This window comes from Nerophis ophidion, linkage group LG03 (assembly GCF_033978795.1).
Source record: "Nerophis ophidion isolate RoL-2023_Sa linkage group LG03, RoL_Noph_v1.0, whole genome shotgun sequence".
NCBI lineage: Eukaryota > Metazoa > Chordata > Actinopteri > Syngnathiformes > Syngnathidae > Nerophis > Nerophis ophidion.
Window position 1 is genome coordinate 61,276,283 of NC_084613.1, and position 25,550 is coordinate 61,301,832.

Consider the following 25,550-nt stretch of genomic DNA (forward strand, 5'->3'; position numbering starts at 1 on the left):
ATAGTGAGGTCTATGAGGCTTGCCCTTCCCCTCCTCACTCGGCATCTTCGACTCATTTCTATGCATTTCACACAATTTTCTGCACGTAAAACTTTCATTATTCTCTATAAAAAATGTATGTTGATATATATGTGTGTGTGTGTGTGTGTGTGTATGCATAATAATATATTAATTGTATTTCCTTACGGGAAAATGACATGAGTTTTCGTGCAATTCATAATTTTTGATTTATTTATATAGCTCACAAAGTGCTTCACATGGTTGGTTAGAATAAAAACAGTACAATCAAATAGCACGATGAAGGAACAGAAACATTGCTGATAAAATAATAAATATAATAAAGTGTACAATACTAAAAATGATAATGGAACATTGAAGGCATTATTGTACATAGACGCCTACCTGTTCACCTGCACAGCATCCCTCAGCACTTTTTCCGACAAACTATAGCGCTGCAGCTGATGGAGAATAAGACCCTGTGGACAGAAGAAGAAGACACAAAAAATATTAGCAGGCTATCTTTATTAGCAGGCTATCTTTTTGCATTCCATGAAATTAATGTTGTACTATATGAGTAGCTCTACCAAGGCATAAACATATAAAGCATAAGCCAATGAACACATTGTTACAATTTGAAGTTAAGTGAAGTGAATTATATTTATATAGCGCTTTTCTCTAGTGACTCAAAGTGCTTTACATAGTGAAACCCATTATCTAAGTTACATTTAAACCAGTGTGGGTGGCACTGGAAGCAGGTGGGTAAAGTGTCTTGCCCAAGGACACAACGGCAGTGACTAGGATGGCGGAAGCGGTAATCGAACCTGCAACCCTCAAGTTGCTGGCACGGCCGCTCTACCAACCGACCTATGCCGCCTCAGAGTCCAGAGAGTTAGGCGAGATTTGTTTTGTCACGTGAAAACCTTATCTGTTAGCGCCTACAGGATGGAAAGAGGTTGCATGCAATCGGCATTCGTGACTTCAATATCGACACAGCATAGCACACACATAATGACTCTGTCCCACTACTTAAGTCCTCCATGACGAAATCTTGCACAAAAAAACATGATCTATAGGGGTGTGCGTATTGATCTAAATATCAACAGTATCGATACCATTGTGGGTATTGTATCAGATTGATATTAGCATGGTGGGATAGATACTTTTGTTGCATATAATCTTTACATTTAGCAAACAACTTGATTTTCCACACAGTTTATGGGAGGGCAGCGTCCCTTCTACTCTCAGTGCAAACAGCACATCTCTCGGTCTGTCTCTGCTGCTCACTCTGGCCCTCTTTGCCCCTCTCCTTCCTGCTCTCCTGATTACTGATGGTATTTTTCCCCCAATTTTTTGCGTAATGGTAGGTATTTTAGTAGTTTTGTTTACATTTCAGAATTAAATGAATGTTGGTTCCTAGAGCCAACACAGAACTTGGAAAAAAAGCATTCAGTTATGCTGCTCCCTGGTCATGGAATGACATCCATTAAGATCTGAGGCTACCAGAATTGATCACTTTGGGGGAGTTTAAGTCCATTTTAAAAGATCAAGAAACCCGTTCTCTTGGGAAATGTACTCGCTTTTAAATTGAATTATTACTTAATCGTTTTGCATTATTTTTACCTGTTGTGGTATGACTGCTGTCGTTCTGTTGTTTTGTCTTGATGTAATTATCATTGTAACTTTGTTTGTGCTGCCCTCTTTTATCAGGGTGCTCTCGAAAAAGAGATTTTAATCTCAATGAGTCTTTACCTGGTTAAATAAAGGAAATTGAATTGAACAGCTTTGTTACATTGTGACTTTTTTTTCTACAATTCTAGTCCCGCATTTACTTGGTATTGTTTTGATACCAAAATTCACAGTACTACTCACCCCGAGTGATCTAACAAATATGAAAAAGACAAGACACAGCCATGAGCGGACAAACAGGCAATATAAAAGAGGACATAGTGTACAAGAAAAAACTAAAAAAGAAAAGAAAATACTGTGGAAAGAATAATGGAGACGGCGTGAAGATAGACATAATCTTTCTAATTGGCCACTTTTTGTACGGTGTCACAATTCACAGAGAGATGACTCAGTAGACGTTGGCATTCCCCAGAGACATTAAGTATTTTAGACCTATTTTGGAGCCACTTCTCTGGACAAATCACTTTAAACACACCACAGACCACAAGACAACATTCAGTGCATCCGGAAAGTATTCACAAGGCTTTTTCTGCATTTTGATTTGTTACAAACTGGCAGACTTATTCCGAAATGGATTCAAACCATTTCTTGTCCTAAAAATTCTACACACAATGACAATTCCATAATGAAAATATGGAAAGTTTTTTATTTTGCTGATGTATTATAAATAAGATTTTTTTATTTTGCTGATGTATTATAAATAAGAATCTTGGGTACGGCGTGGCTTGGTTGGTAAAGCGGCCGTGCCAGCAACCTGAGGGTTCCTAGTTTGATCGCCGGCTTCCGCAATCCTAATCACGTCTGTTGTGTCCTTGAGCAAGACACTTCAACCATTCTCCTAATGGGTCGTGGTTAGGGCCTTGCATGGCAGATACCACCATCAGTGTGTGAATGTGTGTGTGAATGGGTGAATGTGGAAATAGTGTCAAAGCACTTTGAGTACCTTGATGGTAGAAAAGTGCTATACACGTATACCCCAATTACTATTAAAAAAAATCACATGTACATAAGTATTCACAGCCTTTGCTCAGCACTTTGTTGCTGCACCTTTGGCAGCAATTACAGGCTCAAATATTTTTGAATACAAAGCCACAAGCTTAGCACACCTATCTTTGGGCAGTTGTGATTTTTAGCACATTTGCAAACACTAAAAAAGCAACAACAAAGGTTTCCCATTGTTATTTAATTTTGAGGAAAAAAATAAACGTATTCCATTTTGGAATAAGGTAGTAACATAACAAAATGCGGAAAAAGTCAAGCGGTGTGAATACTTTCTTGACGTACTATAAGATTATTAGCTACTTTCTTGATGTACTATAAGATTATTAGCCTTTTGCCATCTTTGGTCGTAAGGGGGAATTCAGAACAAAAAAAGCCCGTCTTTACATCCGTCTCTGTCTTTATGTGTTTGTGTGTATGTGTACCTACTAGCTTAGGCTCGCCGAAGGCATGCAGCTTAAAAGGGCGTGTCCTATCAACTTATTCATATCTACTGTTACTACTTCATGCAAACAAAAACTTTATTTTTTTTCTGCTGCAGTTTAAAACCGAAGTGAACTTTTACTAAGTTATTGTTCAAACTCCTAATTCAACAATTGGCTCAGAGGGTAAAATATTGGACAGTGGTATTTGGGAGGTTACTAGTTTGACACCCCCTTAGTCCTGTCAAAGTATCCATGAGCAAGACACTGATCTGAACCCCCTCTTACTCCCAATGCTGTCATCTTAATCTGAAGAAGATAGTTATTTCCTTTTTTATGGCAGTGTATACCGTCGTCATTGTGTGAATGATGCAATATTCTAACAGCACTTAGTGTACCTTAATGGTAGAAAGCCCAATTATGTGAGATGTTTAATCAGTCTGTCTCATAGGACTCAGGCTAATTACATGAGGCCCTGCTGACTCTTCAGGCAGAAAGACGACACACTTGTACAGACAAGGAAGACAAACTCACAAATTGTGTGTGTGTGTGTGTGTAGGTGGATTACCAATCTCTGCATGGTTTTGACATGCGTCGGGTTGATGGACAGGGCTTCTTCGTACCAGCGTTTTGCTTCATCTACGCTACCCCTGAGCTCAGCTATCTGGCCCCTCATGAACAGCACATTATGGGACGTGGGGAAGAGATTGGCGGCTTCCTGTGTGCAGGCCGACGCCTCAGTAGGCTTCGACATGCCGATGTAAACCTCAGCTGTCAGAGACGCAGTCAGGAAGGAAAATGTTAAAGGATTGCACACGATGTGGATAAAAGTGTTTGATCACATGGTCACTGAATGGTGGAAATAGAAACAAAAAAACTCCAATCCAAGTACTTTTTTCTATGATGTCCACATACAAGTTTTAGGAAGAAGCCACACTGAAATATCATTCTTTAAAATTACAATTATCTTTCATTTATTTGTGATTCCTGATAATTTTACAGGTCATAAATTCAGTTTTAAGGATCTGAGCACCCTTTGAGAAAAAATGGGAAAACTGAGAAAAAAAAGCAACCATTTCTATTAGCACAAAGTGCTGCAACACATACCCTTAAAGAAAATGTTGAAAATGTCCTGCAATCGGGTACATTTCTACACTAAATTTTATACCCTTAGATTTATTGTCATCTACCAACCTATTTTGGCTGACACTTTTGTGTCCCAAGTAATGGACCACAGAATTGTTAATTTTTTTTAGCGGATAATTTACTAATAATGTTATTGAAAATGTAATGTAAAATTCTATATCATGCATGCAAACAACACACAAAACGTTTCTCATTTGGAAACTCTATCGTATAACCACATCCCCTTAAGATAATATACTTGTGGTGTTGTAACATCTGTTAAAAATCCATCCATCCATCCAACCAACCATTTTCTACTTGCAGTGTTTCGGCAAGAGGAACAGCGAGTACCTGCAGTTGAGGCGAGTGTTCAACAAATTTTGTTTGGACAGTATTTTTATTGTATACTTATTGATGTTTCATAAAAAAAAGAAAAAAAAAAAATAATAATATTTTGACACAAAAATACATGTTTAAAAATGCAAATTTCCGCGTTCTCTTGGAAATTTTACATGCTTGCTATTTGTCTCAGGCATACTTGCCAACCCTCCCAATTTTCCCGGAAGACTCCTGAATTTCAGTGCCCCTCCCGAATATCTCCTGGGGCAACCATTCTCCCGATTTCCACCCGGACAACAATATTGTGGGCGTGCCTAAAGGCACTGCCTTTTAACGTCCTCTACAACCTGTCGTCACATCACCCCCCCCCCCCAATTTCCAGAATTCGGAGGTCTCAAGGTTGGCAAGTATGGTCTCAGGTGTGGCTAAAAGAATTTTAAATCCATTTTTCACATTTTCTAGATGATATTTTTATTGATAATTTATTTAAAAAACACAGAAGTGATATTTTGACACGAAAATAAATGTTTAAAAACACAGATTTCTGAGTTGTTGCAGAAATTTCACATGCTTGCTGTTTGTTTCAGGTGTGGCAAAAGGCATTTTAACTTTTTCATGCTTGCTAGTTGATTGGCATCAACGTGACCTTCCTGGTTGTTCTAGGGGGGAAAAATTGGCACCACCCCGTCCAACCTACATCATATTCAAGGAACAAGGAAATAGTCTGTCCGCAAACAATGGCAGAGGGAGTGTAATTGAATTCACTCTTCCTTTATCGAGATCAAAAGATTGCCGATACAGGAAATGAGTTTGATGTGCTGTGTTTGATTAGATCACCTATATTAGCGAGCTGGAAATGACCAGCAGTGAGAGGAAATATATGGCTGGTGAGATATAACATAAACAACCCATGTGTGTGTAATTAATTTAGTGTATATATCTTAATGTAGAAATAAAATGATTGTGTCTGACATCATTATACCATTTCATAAATCAAACCTAAAATGGCCCTGCTGGTCAGTTCATGGCTATGGTGTATTGTCGGTATGTGTGGGTGGGCAGATACACTTAATTTAATTTCATAAGTTTTTTTTGGCATTGCTAATTATTTAGTTTGATTGCAGTCAGAATGGGAAACACCCTCATGATGTCATGTAATTTTGAAGCTAATTGACTAACGGAAGATATTTTCTGAATATCCAGACGCCCTTGATGGTTCATGCCTAATTCTGACAGACCTACTAAAAGGTTTGCCTGTGTTAAAATACGTGCAAACTTGATAGCACACGCAAAGCTAATATACTAAACTTGTGCGCAGAGGGTTGCGTCTCTTAAATGAGCAAAATGGAGACTTGAATCCATTTAGCGTGTCTGGTCTACATGAATATGCAGAATTTATGCCGATTATAACAGCCACAATTTTGTGGATTATTCCAGACACTCCATCACAACATTGCAGCTCCTCCCAGAGCACACCTGCATTGTGCTAAAAATAGGTTTTGTTCGCACTTTTCAGTATATTGCCAAGAAAAGGTGCTGTGTGCTGCATATTCCACAACATAACAAAACAGCACAGGTACTGTGGAGGGAAAAGAGTGTCTCCATGGTAACAGCCAGTATACACACAAAAATCTCATTTAAATAGGGCGATTTGCACCACTTTTTCACTTGTTATCAATTGTACACAGCCTTAGTAGATCACCAGCACTTATACTACACACAATTTTATAGTTTGCAGATGCTGTTTAGCACTTCTTATTTAGATCTTAGTAACTCAGGCTCTATATATACACACAGTGCTGGTGCCATAAGTGTCCACACCCTGAGAAAAGTACATCGTTGGCACACATTTTGTTTTAATTACAGTAATGCAATGACTTGACAATAATTGTCGTCACTTCCTTACAGAAATATTCTAATACTTGAAATTTATTGTGCATTACGCCCTCCAAGTCGTCCCACACATGTTCAATTGGATTTCTTCATTTTTTACACAAACTAGTATTTTAACAGTGGGTGTGTTTCACCTTTTGTACACATCTTAATGCAATTATGCTGCAGTTGTAATTGTTATTAATTGTACTTTAATGTCTTTAGTATTATAGGAATACCTGCATGGAGCCAAATCTGGGCCAGTGTCATCCATGGGTGCAGGGGTCCGTGCTTGGGTGCACTGCTTTGTAGGGAAGATGCCACCTCAGACAGCGCCTGCTCCACACGACTAGCTGCTATTGATGTAGCATGTACAGAACCTGTAGACAGATGAGAAAACTATTTTAATCACTTCACACCTAGAAGTGCTAGACCAATTTTAAGCAGCCATGTGCCAAGGTGTAGTCTTAATTCCAACCTAAATTGTACTGCTTGAATTTTAACGAACTCAAACTTCTAGAAGGAAAATGGAATTCTTGTTTACTCTCCAGACTGTCTGAGCACCGTGGCACACAGTTTCCTATTCTTGAACTAAAAGCCTTTAATCAGTCCACACACAAACACCACATCGTGTTATGAGCCTGGATTATTCAGGTTAAGGTTAACTAATCTAGGCACCACCACGCAGACACAACTATATCACTCTGTACACAGATTAGTAGGTGAATTACTGTAAGTGCCCCTTTGTTACAGCATGTGAGGTTATTTCAGGCACACAAAGTAGCTGTCTCATCGCAGTACCCCAGCGCATAACATTGTTAAAGTCCTGTGGATAGGTATTTGTGTGGCATAGTGGTTAGCACATCTTCCTCTTTGTCAGGAGACTCTCCATGTGGAGGTTGTGGCCCTAAACAACTTTGGTTCACGTAAAATCAAAAAGTATTATAATTAATACCTTTGTTGCAGACTTGGCACCGGCTCAAGCACTTAGTTAATGTTAATGTTATGATTTTTCATTCCAACAAAGCAAGCATGCCTGACAGAAGGCGCTCAAAAGTAAGGCTCCACTTCCCGCAAGCTCGATGCTGACCAACACTGGATATGCCATATACATGCTACTGATTAACATTAGCGATTTTACATGGCGGTTTCAATGCTTCCAAATTGGATGCAGAAAACTACAACTATGACACAAGCTTAAATGAAACATCTGGAGTGTATTACGTACAATATTTACAGTATAAACCCTTTGGAGGGCTCAACAAAAGATAAGCCTAGCAAAGACTATTTCTTGATTACATCAACACACCAAGAACAAACTTTAATTAATGCATACTTGCAAATAAGACTCAGAAGTTTAAGCAGAGTTATCATTAAGTCAGATTTAAAACATTAACTTTTTATTTAAATTGAATAATCTAAGGGATTTACATTTATTACAACATAAACGCGTACAATCAATCAATCAAAGTTTACTTATACAGCCTTATATCACAAATGTCTCAACGGGCTGCACAAGCCACAACGGCATCCCTCAGATACCACATCAGGGCAACTCAAACCAATGGGAACAACAAGAAACCTTGGAAGGGACCGCAGATGTAGGGATCCTCCCATGGGTGATCGGTGCAATGGATGCCGAGTGGATACAGTTAAAAATGTGAGAGGCCAGTCCATAATGGGGCCAGCAGGGCCACAAAAGTAACGAAAAGTGAGTACAGATATCGATTCCCAGATACCTGGAATTGGTACCATATTGGTTCAAATGTGAAATATACTTATCCCTAACAGTTATTTAACACAAGGATAAAACCAAAAAACTAAAAACTGGGGGCAGCAGGTGATGTTAAATTAACTTGAGGTTAACCAGCATCTAATAATGGATTGTGATAACTAAAGGGTTCACAGTTTCCCTATAATGACTTGCATAGTTGGTTTAACGTGGGAGTTTGTAATACGCACATCAGGTTAGTTATCTACAGTACACTAGTGAATCGCAAATAAGACCTTTAAATGCTTTCGTCGTTTGGTAAATGTATATAGTGTATTGCGATACACAGACACAACATTGAAATATGCCTTTGTGTGTGTGCTTAAGTGCAAGTTTAATGCAGACAAAGTTAATTCAGAGTTCTCCACTGAAACTGTGTGTTTGTTTTCCTTTGTAAAAAATATACGTGCCTATGTGTTATACTTGCCTGTATACCAGTGGTCCCCAACCTTTTTGTAGCTGTGGACCGGTCAACGCTTGATAATTTGTCCTGCGGCCTGGCGGGGGGATTCTTTTTTTTTTTTTGTCATGAAAAAGGGAGGTTTTTGTCATGAAAAAGTGAGGTTTTTGGGTTGGTGCACTAATTTTAAGTGTATCTTGTTTGTATGATGATTTAATAAAAATAAAAATAAAAATTTTTTTTTTAAATAAATAAAAAATTAAAATTTTAAAATTCTTCTGCGGCCCGGTGGTTGTGGACCACTGCTGTATACAACAAAAGATACATTTACATAAAGTTCAAGATGAAAATAGTAGCACTATGTACTTTCACATGGATTACTTGCCCCTATGTGTCCTTTTCTGCTGAGCAGAAAGCATAACAGTGCCATATTTCTAATCAATGACACTTGTTAATGTGAAGCAGTGTCACTTCTATATGTTTACAGCTGGCACAGCAACACACACACAAGCTGATAATTGAGTAAAAGGAATACAATGACACAATTCATTTAAAGTAGTGACATTTCTTGCGAGTTAACCTACAAAAAAAACTACAAAAATATATTTTTTTAAATAATCGGTCAGGTTTCACATAATGGATTGTGTAGTATATTCAATTAAAAAAAATGCTTGATGCGAGAATTGAATGAATGAAGTCACAGTCCATCTTTCAGGTAGTCGCATCATTGTGTACTAATGTAGTGCATCTAAAAAAAGGTTGCAAATCTCTTTTAAACTGAAGCCCTTGTCTTGTAATTTCTAGTAATTCTTTTGTATATGTATTGGAGTCATGATGTCAATGTATTCCTTTGAAAGAAATGTAAAACCAACCACATCAACCTAATCTACACAATCATCCTCATAGATGCCTGCCGACATCAAATAAAAGCTCACCAGCCACTCTATTTGGTACAGAAGTGAAGTTGAAAATGATAATGTTCTTTTTTGGGTAAAAATAACCAACCCCACGAACAAATTTGGAGAGCTTGCAGTCATCCTTATTTGTGCAGTGGTACCTCAACTTAGTGAGTGCCCCATTTAACATTGTTTTGAGATAAGAGGTCACTCTACGCTAATTGATATGCCTTAAGTTGCAAGCATTTTTTTTGTTACAAACATCCTAATCATAGTTGGCGTAACAAATGGTACAGTGAAGTTCCGACCGAAACATCTGTTCTTACACACTAACACTAGCTTGTAGCTAGAAATTGTCATAAATGTGGTTTTACAAGCATGTACGGGAAGAAAGTGAGTGTGTAGACCAGTGCTGACAAGAATGTGTGGACGATATTCATCGTCTCAAAAAACCCCAAAAACAAAACGTAACTGAGCGTGTAGCTATCTAACTTGACGAAGCAGTTTGAGTGTAGCACTGCTGGTCTGCACCACACTGAAGCACAATGATTCGATAATGCCAGCAAAGGACACTAACATTTTTTATCCAAACGGCAGGTATTTTTCTATGAATATACAAAGAAGCTGCTGATGGCGTGTTTGATGGAAAAGCAGCTGGAAAGCAATATCGTAGAAGTCCACTCTCCAAGGTAAATGCTGTACATTATTATTACATTACTTTATAAATCTACTGTAGTTGTTAGTGCAGTACTATGTTCTAATGTATTGTTTTGATACAATATTTCTTATCTATAAGTTTGTTTTTCTTTTTAAAAGGCATCTTGCATGTTAAAATTGTGCTCTTTTGGATGGGCCAAACACCAATTACATTTATTCATTCATTGATTCGATTAATTTCAATGTGCGACAATGATTTGAGTCACACAACCAATTCAGCTTGTAAGTTGAGGTACTACTGTACTAATGAATATACTCACAGACATGATACATCTTTATCAAAAGATGAAATGCAAATATTTGTTAGCAAACCTAATAAAGTGGCTTTAGAGCGCGCTTAAGTATCAGCGTTGTATTACCAGGAGGAAAACCAGGAAGGTACTAAAACAAAAGTTGAAATCAACAATAGATGGCAAACTAAACGTGAGATGGAGGTTAGGTGGCTACTTACAAACAGAAATTATGGAAGAAAAACCAAGAGTGTTAGCGTCCTGAAGGCCGCCTTAAAAAAATGACAGAATGAGAAACAAAAACAACAGAAAGTCCTTTGTTACTGTTTGAAAGAGAAGAACAGAGGTCAACTAGAAACAAATCATTGTGACAGGAAAAGAACAGAGAAAAGTGTAACTTAATATCCAGGATAGGCAAAGAAATTAACTACCAAAAAAATATGTCATTTTGACAGCATCAGGTTGTTTGAGCTTGTCAGAGCAAATAAGACTCATTTGAGTCCAAACACTTCAAACAAGCAAGAACAGGTCATCAAAGCAAACCTGTACCAACAACAGATATCAATGTGTCTACAAACAGCAATGTGCAATTACTACACAGGTGTTAGTTTGTAAACTTGCTAGGCATGCTTTGTAAAGCGTAAACAAGCCTTCAAGACGTCTCTTTGAGCTCATTAGAGCACATCAAGTTTTAAATACCATCACTGTGTAATTTAAAAGGTTGAATAATCCTCAGATGAAAAATATGTATGAAGCTGGCAAACCCAGCATGTGGTTTGTGTATGTTTTGAAACGCTTTTTTCAAAAACTTTTCGAGCCACTTTTGTGAAACGTTAAGCAGCTTTAGCTCTGGAATGTTCCGTACTGTATACAGCGGCACTTAAAAGCCTTAAACGCCTAGTGAACTACAGTTTTTTACATGTTGTAATCATTGTTACGTAGGGATGTCCAAAGTGCAGCTTAGGTGGGCAGGTTTTTTTTCAATGGCACAAATTATAAAAAATGTAATTATTAGTGAAATATATTATTAGATATTACAATTATTTGTTTTGACACCAATATGGTTATGGCATTAGTTTGTAGATAAGGTAACACTAGCAAGCAGTCACAAATATGGAGTGACTTATTGTCCAGAACATATTTTGCTTTAACTATTATTGAAGTATTTCTTGCCACTTTTGTTAAGTATTTTGTAAAAGAGATTTCCGGTTCATTTAATAATTATTACACGTAGAAATTAGTTTTCTTTTTAATTTTTACCATACTGTATGTCTGTATTTAAGTTGGACTTTCTCTTCTACTGTTACCAAATAGCATTATTTTAGTTTTACTAACATTCACAGTTAGTCTTGTTTTTGTCAAACCATCTTTTTAATGTATTAATTTCTTCTGTTATTTGTATTAGCTTCGGTAAATTCTCTCCTAAACAAAATGTGGTCATATTGTGTGCAATTAATACTAACTTTAAGTCCTTTGTAACTTTCCAATTTTTTTTTTTTTAATAGAGATTGAACAATTTTTCTCCCAGTATCGATCCCCTGGGGAACGCCGCATGATATATCTGAAAACGTGTATTCGCTTAACTTTATGTATTGCTTCCTGTTGGTTAAGTAGCTTCTTACCCAGTTTAAGACCAACCCTCATAATTTACTCACCGTTCTAATTAGCCAAGATATTATTAATAATTGTGTCGTATGATTTTTAGATCCATAAACACCGCAGCTGCACACTGTTAATGATCAATTGCATTGATAATCTCTTCCGTTATATCCATTAGTGCCATCAATATTGAGATGTTAGCTCTGTTATTTTATACATTTTACCAATTTACTGTTGAATACGTTTTAATATGATTTTAGAGAATTGTGGAAGTAAGGAACTGGTTTATATTTTGACAACTATTCACTGTAATACACTGGTAAAACTTTTGCTACTTTTTTTTGTTTTAGGAATTTATAGGTTGTAGATGTACATTTATGGTTCGGAGAGCTCCTTAATAACCTTTTTTATCATTTCTATATCAATTTCTTATGTCTTGTAAAAAAAATAATTAAGATGATGGCTTCAGATTTTTAGATTTCTTTATCAAGCTAACATGTGGATGTTTTGTTTAGACAGCTCGGAATATGGTTTACCTACAATGGATTGGTTTTTATCCTCTTTAATGCACAAAATGTATCAAAGTAGCTTAATGTATCTGAACGCCGCCCTCATTGGAAAAAGCTTGGACACCCCTGTGTGAGGTAATTACAGAATTACAGCCACTTTAAGGTACAGCCTGATCCTTTTTTCTTAGCGAAAAAAATGAGGCAACACACCCTGCAATTAATCAGGGAGTGGCCTATTGAAGAGGAAGTACAGTGCTTAACTGCTTATAATAAACGGGACCACAGCAAAGCCATGAACTACTATGTATTTATACTTGAAGTGGCATTGCCAATAAATCCCTTGGCACAATTAATGTCTGTGTTATCTTTTGGGTGCATTCAATTGTATATTCTTACTCTTTTTTCCTATAACACACTTACAGAGCAGTAGATTTAAAAAATTCTTGCTAAAAACTTAATGTGCTCTTTTTGGCCGTAACTCTCCAAACCATGCTAGAAGCTGAGTGGACCTAGCGGCACGCTGGAGTTGGAGGAGAGTTGGCGAAGGGTGACGTGGTTGGAAATTGAGTGAGGCCTGGCTTTGGTGGTCGTCAGGGCAGGAGCAGGGGGAGCAGGAGGAGGAGGCAAGAGAGAACACTTTTTGGATGAAGGAGAAGGCGGAAGAATGAAAACAGGAGAAGAAGGGGAGGACAGCGTGGATATGGTGGAGAGGGAGATGGGGGACATTGGCTCAGACCCAGTATGAGAAGAAGAAGAACCTGAAGCTAAAAAACAGAAACAAAAAAAACAAATGGAAAGCAAAGAAACATAAAATACTTGTCAATCAGCAGTTTACGGACTACAGTACTACAAACAGACAAGGAGCCAAGTCCAGATTTGTAAAGTACTATTTTACTGTGACTATAATTAATTCAGGTTAAAAAATTAGAAGAAAAACAGTAGTACTGCATTTGTTTTGTAAATGGTCATTTATCTATATTTACCAACGTAAAATCCAGAATCTTTACTCAGTCAGTACTGTATAGGAAGACAAAATCATAAAGAATAAGAGTTGCCTCTTATTACATTTTAGTTACAAGCATCCCCACCATTAGCTGGTATAGAAACTGTCACAGCGAATCCCGTAAGATACGCACAAAACATCTGGTCTCACTTGCGAGCATTAACTTATGGCTAGAGATCGACATAGCTTTGTTTTTCAACCATTGGAAAGAAAAAAGTGAGTGTGAAAGACAGTGCTGAGAAGAAGCGGATGATATTCATTAAATAAAAAAAAAAAAAATAAAAAACATGACAGATATTACATGTAAAAATGACTGTAACTGGATTCATATGAGTGACTGTCGTGTGTGTGTGGACGTACCCGTCTCTGGATCACTGAATTCTGGCAGAGTCATGGCGTTGAGCTGTCTTCGGTCCGCTACAGCTCTATCCAACAAACTGCTGCCTCGCCCTGAATCACTGTCAGATACATGCATTAATTTATCTATTTTGAGTACAGGAACTCACTTAATGAGACGGATGATAAAATTGTGTTGTGTGCCATGTGACTTCAATACCTACACAAATTTATTGTGTGTACTGCACATATACCTGGGGTTTGTAAGGTTGTAAAAGCTCTTCCAGATCTGCAACATGTGTTTACAGGTAAGCAAAGATTCTTCTGGTCCTCTGCACATGCTCTCCAACTTCACCTTGGTGTATAGCAAGCTGCAGTATGTACAGCACAGGTCTGAGCACAGGGTCAGGTTGTGGTTTAAATTGGCTGTTGTGGTTGTGTGTCTTACTTGAAGTTCTCCGGATATTCAGAAAGGGCCATCTCTATAATATTGAGGGCGTCATGGTAGTGCTTCTGAGCTGACAGCAGCAGGGCCAGCAGGTGAAGGGAGTGAACGTCATCCCCTTGAAGCTGTAAGGCCTGTCGAACATACCCTAACGCCTCTGGAATCTACACACAAAAAAAAACTATATCTATAAAAAAATATATAAACATTAACTATAGTAATGTTGTTTATCACAGCTGACAATCAATATCTGGACTCAAACTATTTTGATATGAGTGTTATGGCTTTTTCTTTCTGTGTTATTTTTACCTGTCTGGACACAGCGAGCTGCAGTGCAAGGTAGAAGGCTGCTAAATGGTCCGTTGGAGACAGACTTTGCGCTCTGCCAAAATGAGAAGTGGTGAATATCAAACATAATATTTAAATGGGCTCAGGATCTTTCTGTATGGAGTTTGCATGTTTTCCCCATAACTGCGTGGGTTCCCTCCAGGTACTCCGGCTTCCTCCCACCTCCAAAGACATGCACCCGGGGATAGGTTGATTGGCAACACTAATTTGGCCCTAGTGCAGGGGTTGGCAAACCGCGGCTCCGGAGCCGCATGCGGCTCTTTGGCCACTGTGATGTGGCTCAGCTGCATAATCGCCGACCCCCCCCCCGATTATTTCAGGAGGTTTCCGGATTTTGGTGCATCTCCCGGAAATCACCCGGGTCTAACATTCTCCGATTTTGACCCGGACTACAATATTGAGGGCGTGCCGTGATGGCTATTCTTTTAACGTCCTCTACAACATGTCATCGTGCCCGCTTTTACACCATGCCATCTGCGTGCCGGTCGTACGCGTGCATTTCGCTGCTTCTGTCATCACACGTAAGAGATTGCAAGGCATACTTGCTCAACAGCCATACAGGTTACACTCAAGGTTGTGATATAAAAAACTTTCCACTCTTTTACTAATATGCGCCACACTGTGAACCCACACCAAACAAGAATGACAAACACATTTCGGGAGAACATCCTCACAGTAACACAACATAAACAGAACAGAACAAATACCCAGAATCCCATGCATCCATAACTCTTCCTGGCTACATTATACACGCCCGCTAGCACCAAACACCCCCCCCCCCCAACCCCGCCCACGTGAACCGACGCACGGAGAGGGGGGCGGGGTTTGGTGCTAGCGGGGGTGTATAATGCAGCCAGGAAGAGTTAGTGCTGCATGGGATTCTGGGTATTTCTTCTGTTCTGTTTATGTTGTGTTACAGTGAGGATGTTCTCCCGAAATGTGTCTGTCATTCTTGTTTGGTGTGGGTTCACAGTGTGGCGCATACTAGTAAGAGTGTTTATATCAGAACCTTCAGTGTGACCTGTATGGCTGTTGAACAACTATGCCTTGCAGTCGTGTACGTGTATCTGCGGAAGCCATATACAACATGTTACTGGGCTGGCAAGCCGTATGTACATGTTGCAGAAGGTGTCAAAGACAGTGCCTTCATAGCACGCCCTTATTAATGTAATTTGGGTGAAATTCAGCAGAAATTCGCAGAAATAATGCAAAATTTGGGATGGTTGGCAAGTGTAATGCTGTCTAGCGGCATTCATATTAAACTCGCGGGCCACACTAACCTTACATTTTCTTATATAGGTGCGGCCCGCGTGTCTAAGACCCCTGGTTTACACATAGCACAAAGCAAAAAAAAACCTCTTTATGCAGTGTTATTTCATTTTAAATTTCAAAGGAGATTTGTGGCTCCCATTGTTTTCTTTATTTTGTGAAACGGGTCAAAATGGCTCTTTGAGTGGTAAAGGTTGCCGACCCCTGCCCTAGTGTGTGAATGTTGTCTATCAGTGTTGGCCCTGCGATGACGTGGCGACTTGTCCAGGGTGTACACCACCTTCTGCCCGAATGCAGCTGAGATAGGCTCCAATACCCTCCGTGACCGCGTAAGGGACAAGCGGTAGAAAATGAATAGATATATATTTAACACTCACTGCAGCTAATGGTTGGGGGGAATGCAACAGGTTTGTGAAGATTACTTGCTGCATCTAGTGGCATTTCATTTAAGTGTAGTACAGTCGCGCCTCATTTATTGCTGCATGGTTCCGGACATGACCGCAATAAATGAATTTCCGCAAAGTAGAAATCCCTCCATCCATCCAGTTTTTACCGCTTGTCCCTTTCAGGGTCAGGGGGGTGGGGAGTTGTGCCTAAGCCCATGATATCAAGCAGTGGACAGAGACACAGCACGCCCTCAAAGAGGCGTACGAGATATGGCGTAGAGGAGAAAGAAAGGAGGTGAGGGAGAAATTCACTCCAGACTTTGGAAATCACAGAACTCTAATTGTGGATTACTTTTTTTATTTATTTTTTTTGGTGCTTCTTTCTTTTTTGGGGTGACATTTTTTTTGTTCACATTTGACTATGGACATGTTTTTGACAGGAAAAAAGATATGTCAGTGTGTATTATTAATTTTGAAGGACACGATGTAAGTTTGTATAATTGATATTGCTGCTTAATTTGTCTCCATCTTGTTACATTGTTAAAGGTAATTATGAGAACATAATTAAAGGGCTGGTGCATAGGAGGCAGAAATGTGTATTTAAGGTTACGTGGTGTGTTTGTGGGTGTTCTATGATATTGGAGGCCGGCACTATAAAACAGGCATTGTTACGCGTATTTGTTGTGGCGAGAGGAGAAAGTAGAGCTGAGTAATCATTATTTTTGTTGACCGCTATATTGCACGAGTTGTTGGAGACTTTGGACACTTTATTGAAAGCTTTGGACACTTCCACTCCATGCTGGCTACAGACAAACTGAGAAGGTTTCTTTTTGTACATTCTGCTACTTCATTATCATTCACAATATTGCAACCCAGAACTGTGTGTGTGCTTACTGACGATACAGAAAACGCGTCAAGACAAATACTGAACCCAGCTTTTTACCTTCAAGCGACGTGCTGATTCGGAGCTGATATTAATAGCTAAAGCACAAAAAATACTTCCTTCTAAATACATTTTGAACATTATGAGAGCCATCAAAGACATGGAATAACACCCTTTAGTCACTTTTACACTATTTTAATCCAATATAGTAATGTTGTCAGAAGCTGAGCCAATCAGTGGAAACAATACTGAACAGCGTGCTTTGATTGGTTTAGTCTCTTCTAGTAGCCAATACTACTGTAGTATTAATATTTGTATTTCATTTTGCCATTTTTATGCTTGAAAATGTTTAATTTAGTACCACAAATTTGGTGATGTATTACTTTCCTGTAGGTGCCTTAGAAGAATTACTGACTATGACTTATTACTGACATTCAAGGTCAAATGATGGAAAATGGGCATTCAATTTAATGGCTTTTTTTTTACCAGAAGATTAAGGAAAAATCATGGACAGAAATGCAATAATGTAATGGCAAAGCTTAAAAGGTACACTATACATTGATCACAGTCGCTCAGGCGGACACTGGCATGGTATCAAGTTTGTTTTGGGATAGTAGTCAAATTATGTTTTCTTTTTTTTTTTTTAGCATTTCAAGGTTTTGCCAGTATGAATTATTTTGTCTTTTACACTAACTGAGGCCAGAATCTCATAGATGTGAGCTGATGCAATGTACAAACAGACATGCCTCTAACGTTACTGGAAAGAGGCTTGGTATTGCTGTGGAAATCACATGTGAAGTATGAGTGGGTGGAAAAAAGAGAAAGTGAAAGGATGCAGGCGCCAAACCTCTGAAAGGCTCCCAAAGCTTTCCTCTGGTATTCTTCTTCTGTGCTTCGCAGTGATGCTACAGAGAGGGCAGGCGAATAAATATGTGTTATAATCATACAATGTCTCATCTACTTGAACATACACACACTTACCATCGGTGGCTTTGAGGCTGTAAACCAGTCCAATGGCCAGGTGGCCTTTGGCTCTGAACTCGGCTGCTTTCTCGCCCATGTCAATTACCATCTTGGCAAAGCACTCACCTTCATCCCACTAGATTGAGTAGAAATGCATATCATTTCAATTCCTCTATACACTACTGAATATGAATGTCACAGTAATTTGGGGCCCCAAATGATTTATTTGAATAGGATTAAGCAATGTATATCATTTTAAAAGCAAGAATTAGGCAAGTTTACACTTATTTTGTATTTTCTCATTTAAAAAGAGGGTCAAAAGGATATATATACAGGCTTTAATATGTGCATACCGGCTTTAATTTGTGCATACAGACAGCTTCCATTTCATGGATTGATCTTCCTTAGTGGTTTCCGGATTGTTCCTGAATACAAATTTAAAAAACTTGTTTGAACTGCTGATTTCGGAATCAACAGTTGCTTTGAAATTGATTCAAAACTCCTTTAAATGTATACATTTCTCCTCAGATATTCCAACATTGTGATGGGAATTCTGCCTTTTGAAGAGAGCTGGTTCTTTTGGATTAGCTCAATAAAACTGGCAGCTCCTATAGCTCCTCAAATGTAGTGTTGCTCAAATGTATTACAAAAAAGAAATGTTAAGTTATGGGCAAAATAATGTGCAACACATACATATAACCAAATATATATTATCCATGTGAATTATTATACACAACATGTAAACAAGTGCTTCCCTTTTCTTTTTACAATGCTGATGATGTACTGTAATGTGTCTGCGCAAGTTATTAGTATGAAATTTTAATCTTGCATTACTACATTCTCTGTATTATTAATGTAATTGAAATACATCCCGATTTCACTGCATCTCCAGCAGTCTCTCTGGCATCTCTGTCCTGTTTCTCTCTTTTTGTTTTGGTTCGTGCGGCAATCAACCGTGATATCACTTAGCTCCTTACACATTCCATGGGTCGAACCGACAAGTTATTTTATGCTGCCAAATGCCAAAGAGAAACTATAAACTGCATTCGATCGTGATTACTAACAATGAGTTAATTGGTCTTGGCAGACTGACAGTGTCAAGTTGCAACACCATCCGGAACCTACAGCACAACTTTAGAGATATAGGGAAATGTACAGTACAACTGGAAATTATTCACAGCACTTCACTCAAAATTCTACCAAAAAATCCCCAATAATGACAATGTGAAAACGTTTTTGTTTTTTGCTACTCCATTAAAAATAAAATACTAAGAAATCACATGTACAAGCTCAAAAGTAAATTCAGTTCCATCTAGATGTTCCTACAGCTTAATTTGAGTCCACCTTTTGTAAATTCAGTTGTATTAGAAAAAGGCACACAACTGTCTATAGATAAGGTCCCACAATTGACAGTGCATGGCAGATCACAACCCAAGCATGAAGTCAAAGGAGTTGTCTGTAGCCCTCTGAGGTAGGATTGTCGTGAGGCACACATCTGTGAATTTGTCTTTGGAGATGAATACAGTATCTATCTATCTAAATCTGTGGAAGCATACAGAACAATATATGTTGCCTGGAAGGTCTCAATGAGGAGAGTGCCCTCCAGTAAATGGAAGAAGTTTGAAACAACCAGGACTCTTTATAGAGCTGGCCGGCTAACTAAAATGAGCGATCGGGGGAGAATGAATGACCCTATTCAGGGAGGTGACCAAGAACCACTCTGTCTACAGTATCGCTTTCAGGAGAGTAGAGAACCTTCCAAAAGGACTACCTTCTCTGAGGCAAACTACCAATCAGGCCTTTATAATACAGTCGCCAGACGGAAGCCATTTCTTATTAAAACGGACATGGCAGCCCTCTTGGAGTTTGTCCGAAAAACTCTCAGACAATGACAAACTAAATTAACCATGACAAACTCAATGTGAAAGTTTAAACTCTTTGGCGTGAATGCCAGGGATCATGCTCGGAGGAAACCAGGCACTGCTCATCACCAGGCCAATAACATCCTTACTTTAAAGCACGGTGGTGGCAGAATCATGCTATGGGAATGTGAAAGATACAGGCAGCAATGTACAGTGACAACAAGGATGAATACCTGCTCCAGAGCGCTCTTGAACTCAGACTAGGGCGACGCATCAAGCACATAGCCAATACATCAAAAGAATGGCTTTCGTACAACACTGCAAACATCCTTGAGTGACACAGCCAGAGTCCACTGGAGAGATCTGAAAATGGCTCTACACTCACTCTTCCCATCCAACCTGATGGTGCTTGAGGGGTGCTGCAAAGAAGAATGAGCAAAACTGCCTAAAGATAGGTGTGCCAAGCTTGTGATATTGTATTAAAAAAGACTTGAGGCTGTAATTTTTGCCAAAGGTGCATCAACAAAGTATTGAGCAAAGGCTGTGAATATTTATGCACGTGAGATTTCTTAGGTTTTAATTTTTAATACATCTGCAAAAATCATTAAAAAAACATTTTTTTACATTGTCATTACGGATTATTGTGTGTAGAATTTTGAGGACAAAAATTACCTTATTACCTTTTGGAATAAGGCTGCAACATAAAATGTGAAAAACGTGAAGAGCTGTGAATACTTTCCGGATGAACTGTAAGTGTATATTTGAGCCAGGATGTATATTTTTGACACTGTGTAAATGAGAGAAAATCTAAACATGTGCACCCAATTATTCTTTTTTTTTAGTGATTAAGGCTGCATGATGTGAATTATGCATAATCATTCTAGAAAAATAATGATTCAAATAAACCATTAGGGGATAATATGAATAAGATATCGCCTCTGATATGTGTGTGTAAATTTCTGAGTTGTTTGTTTTAACTATATTTGAGAGCATTTTGGTTACCCATTGCAGGGGTCCGATACACAGTTTGACAGCCAGCAGTGGGATGGTGGGGTCGTCAGGCTTTAGACGAATACACTCCTTGAGAACTTTAACAGCGCGAGCGGATTTTCCAGCCGCCATTAAAGATAGGGCGAGCTGGTACCACAAGTGGAACTCCTCAAATGCAAATTTCATGGCCCGCTCCAAACACTGTAGATAACAAAAAAGGGGACATTTAATTATTTACACAGCTGACTTTCAAGCAACTGGTGTAAGTAAGCTCAGTGACTGACTGGCAAGCACGTAAATATAGTTTAATACATTACAATACTAACATATGTGCACGTGCAATCTACTGAACATACACAAATACATACAGAGAATTTACAGTACATTATGTTTTGTATTTAAATGGTAGTGATATAGAGCTACAGTATACACAGTGGGATATTTCCTCAGTGTGATTAAGTACGAAGCTACACTACTACAAACTACAATTACAATATTAAACATATTATTATAGTAAAACCTGTCTTACAGTTCCAAGCTAAATTGAACATTTATCTTAGTAGCATATTTTCTACTGCAGTAGTACCTCATTTAAAAGGGTCATATTGTCTCTACATTTAAAACACTTCCCTGTGGTCCACATCACATGCAAGAGTTGTTTTGTATACTGTGTATTTATATATATATATATATATATATATATATATATATAAATATATATATATATTTATATATATATATATATATATATTTATATATATATATATATATATATATATTAATATGTATATTAATACACACTGAATGCCAAAAACATGTAAAATTGTGTCAAATCAGCAGTACAGTCTGATATGAGCAAAAACAAGCAACTAAAACTATATCCCGCTAGCTCAATGTAAACATCATTTTGCCATTAACAAAAATCAGCATCTCTATTCCAATCTTTTTAAACTGTTGCAAACATCCATACAATGACATTTTGAGAGAACTAACTTGACATGAAACAGCATATGTTCGTACAGGCATACAGTATATTCTCCAAACTCTGTGAAAGTTAAGTCACGACTGCTGACTTTGCACTTTTGCTAAACTAGCCTGCTTCACTGCATTGAATACTGACTGGCCACAGAAACCTGTTGTACCAAACTCAAACTCAAAATCACAAACAAAAAATGTTTTCAATGTAATGAGAGGGCAGTACAATATCAGTAATGAGTATCACAAAAATTAAAAAATGGGATGAGTAGCGAATAAGTTAGTAGAATTCACCAGTACTTCTTTCTGCTAAGCTGTGTTGCGGTGCACAAACACCTTCCCACCTGCTCACTTCTTCCTCTCTATCTCTACCTAGAGCAGTGGTTCTCAAATGGGGGCATGCGTACCCCTTGGGGTGCTTGAAGGTATGCCGAGAGGTACGTGACATTTTTCAAAAATATTCTAAAAATAGCAACAATTCAAAAATCCTTTTTAAATTATTTTTTTTGAATAATACTTCAACATAATATGAAGGTAAGTTCATAAACTGTGGAAAAAAAATGCAACAATGCAATAATCAGCTTTGACAGTTAGATTTTTTGTGGACATGTTCCATAATTATTGATGTTAAAGATTTATTTTTTTGTGAAAAAATGTTTAGAATTAAGTTTATGAATCCAGATGGATCTCTATAACAATCCTCAAAGAGGGCACTTTAAGTTGATGATTACTTCTATGTGTAGAAATCTTTATTCATAATTGAATCACTTGTTTATTTTTCAACAAGTTTTTAGTTATTTGTATATCTTTTTTCCAAATAGTTCAAGAAAGACCACTACAAATGAGCAATATTTTGCACTGCTATACATTTTACTAATCAGAAACTGATGACAGTGCTGTATTTTACTTCTTTATCTCTTTTCTTCAACCAAAAATGCTTTGCTCTGATTAGGGGGTACTTGAATCAAAAACATGTTAACAGGGGGTACATCACTGAAAAAAGGTTGAGAACCACTGCCCTAGAGTACTGATCGCCGACAGCACGTCTTCTCTTCTTACAAAAATTTGTCAGAAGTTCCATTTTTTGCAGGGAATTTCTGTTTTTGTCTTTTTTTCCGGGCATTCCTTCCTTATTACACCTGTTTAGTGTGTTTTCACTACCACAGCGATTGCACAAAAACCCTCCATTCCTAACACTAGCATTAAAGGATGCTACTGTCAAATAACGCGACGGAGACGGATGGACATGAAGATGACAAAAAATATATCTATAAATAAAACCACACTTTGTGTAAATTGAGAAATAGGTGACTTATATAATACGTACAGAAGAGCAGGCAGCAGCTCATTACTGTAACATTGAGGAAGAACTTGTCAGCCAGCATACAATGTCTTACATACAAGCAACATGAAGGATCCCAGGATTAGTTTTATTCAAATGTTTGACATTTTTTATAATCATATTTTTCATTTCAATCAAAAGCATTTAGAAATCACTGTGTTACAAATTGAGAACAGGAAATTAATATTATGTGTTAGTAATTGCTATGAAGTGGAAAATGGGTAAGATTAAACAAGCTTTGCTTCTTCCTTCTCCTTTTCAGTCGTGTTGTAAAGAGAAATTAAATTTTGTAAAATATGTGATGTAATATTGAAACATTATTTGTTTAAAATAAAACCTTTATTTAACCAACTAGGTCAGATTTCTCACAAGTATACCTTACAATGTGAATGAATTCATAAATTGCTTTATAAGTTTGCAAGTTATTGCGATGTAGAAAATCCCATATTCATAACAATTTTCAGGGGATTTCCCATATTTCGAAAAGCAAATCTTGATGATCTTTTTAGATAAAGGTAATAAAGGTGTTTGTGATACCCTGTGATGTTTTTTGGTGGTAAATTAACCACAACATTAGAGCTGCATTAAACATTGTGTCGCAACTGGTCCGCTGTTTCCTAAAAAGTAATGTTAAAAAACCCCAACTTAAAACCTTGTCCATTTGTTTACTGACATATATACTATTCATGTTTAGTTAAATTTTACTACAAATAAATATTGGTTTCAAATATCAGTCATTGGCCTCCAATGGCCGGTGTCAGCGTTGAAAAGACATAGCGGTCAATCTCTAATTCTTAGATAAAAATTTCGCAAAGATTATGTTTTAAAGACCAACCATCTTTATGATGTTTTCTGGCCGTGTCTTCAGAATGTGCCATTTTGTGGGCAGTCTTATTTACGTGATTCAACTTTAACTGTGTCTTCTCCCCGCCAACAATGTTTTAATTTTTAGCACTTCCATATTGAGTCTACTGACAGATCCATCCATTCATTTTCTACCGCTTGTCCCTTTTGGGGTCGCGGGGGGTTGCTGGAGCCTATCTCACTACACCTGGGCGGTAGGCAGGGTACACCCTGGACAAATCGCCAACTCATCGCAGGGACAACATAGATAGACAGACAACATTCACACTCACATTCACACACTAGGGCCAATTTAGTGTTGCCAATCAACCCATCCCCAGGTGCATGTCTTTTGAGATATACCATATTTTTCGGACTATAAGTCGCAGTTTTTTTCATAGTGCGACTTGTACTCCGGAGCGACTTATGTGTGAAATTGTTAACACATTACCGTAAAATATCAAAACATATTATTTATCTTATTCGCGGAAGAGACTAAGAAAATGCCAGCAATCATCACACACGTCAACAATCGTCAAACACACGTCAACCAATAAAAATTTAGCGGGGGAGGGTCATGGCAGAACTGCACTGTGGGTCATGGGATGCTAACTGCTATATGCTATATGCTACTGCCCTAGCTATTAAAATGGATCATTTCATCGTTGGCGGTAACTTATAAAAACCGAGAAGGGCTGAACAAAAATGGCACCGAAAAGGAAATCATGTACTGCAGATTACAAGCTGGACGTAGTGAAATATGCAGCAGAAAACGACAAGAGGAAGAGGCGCATAGCTTTGGAGTTGGCAGAGTTGTTTAGAAGCGACATCGAGGAAGAAGATTTCATCGGATTTAGCGATTAGGAGTGACAGATTGTTTGGTAAACGTATAGCATGTTCTATATGTTATAGTTATTTGAATGACTCTTACCATAATATGTTACCTTAACATACCAGGCACGTTCTCAGTTGGTTATTTATGCATCATATAACGTACACTTATTCAGCTTGTTGTTCACTATTCTTTATTTATTTTAAATTGCCTTTCAAATGTCTATTCTTGGTGTTGGATTTTATCAAATAAATTTCCCCCAAAAATGCGACAGTGAGACGTATCTATGTTTTTTTCTTTCTTTATTATGCATTTTCGGCCGGTGCGACGTATACTCCAGAGCGATTTATAATACGGTAAGTAAAATTTTGCTGTTTTGGGGCCAAGCACCGATTCAATTAAATGTAACTAATGAGCAACGTAGATTTGAGATACATGTGTTTTGAGATAAAATCTCCGTCACAGAACCAATAAAGATCCTAAGTTGAGGTATTACTGTATTATTTAT

The 25,550-nt window shown here is 37.9% G+C and overlaps 1 protein-coding gene across 5 annotated transcripts in view; it reads right to left on the minus strand.

The window, feature by feature from the left end:
* Nucleotides 1-25,550, minus strand: part of ttc7b (tetratricopeptide repeat domain 7B) — a 43,754-nt gene that overhangs the window by 3,369 nt on the left and 14,835 nt on the right. For 3 of the 5 annotated variants that reach the window (XM_061895776.1, XM_061895778.1, XM_061895779.1), the window contains 11 exons: nucleotides 21,063-21,251; nucleotides 18,217-18,334; nucleotides 18,083-18,140; nucleotides 14,659-14,731; nucleotides 14,353-14,513; nucleotides 14,159-14,275; nucleotides 13,929-14,026; nucleotides 10,679-10,729; nucleotides 6,683-6,823; nucleotides 3,676-3,878; nucleotides 403-476 (listed from right to left, as the gene is read on the minus strand). In XM_061895776.1, coding sequence (XP_061751760.1) covers nucleotides 403-476; nucleotides 3,676-3,878; nucleotides 6,683-6,823; nucleotides 10,679-10,729; nucleotides 13,929-14,026; nucleotides 14,159-14,275; nucleotides 14,353-14,513; nucleotides 14,659-14,731; nucleotides 18,083-18,140; nucleotides 18,217-18,334; nucleotides 21,063-21,251 — 1,283 coding nt within the window. Of the gene's footprint in view, nucleotides 1-402; nucleotides 477-3,675; nucleotides 3,879-6,682; nucleotides 6,824-10,678; nucleotides 10,730-13,086; nucleotides 13,330-13,928; nucleotides 14,027-14,158; nucleotides 14,276-14,352; nucleotides 14,514-14,658; nucleotides 14,732-18,082; nucleotides 18,141-18,216; nucleotides 18,335-21,062; nucleotides 21,252-25,550 lie in introns of all 5 variants that reach the window. The other 2 variants (XM_061895780.1, XM_061895777.1) reach the window with 2 other exon arrangements.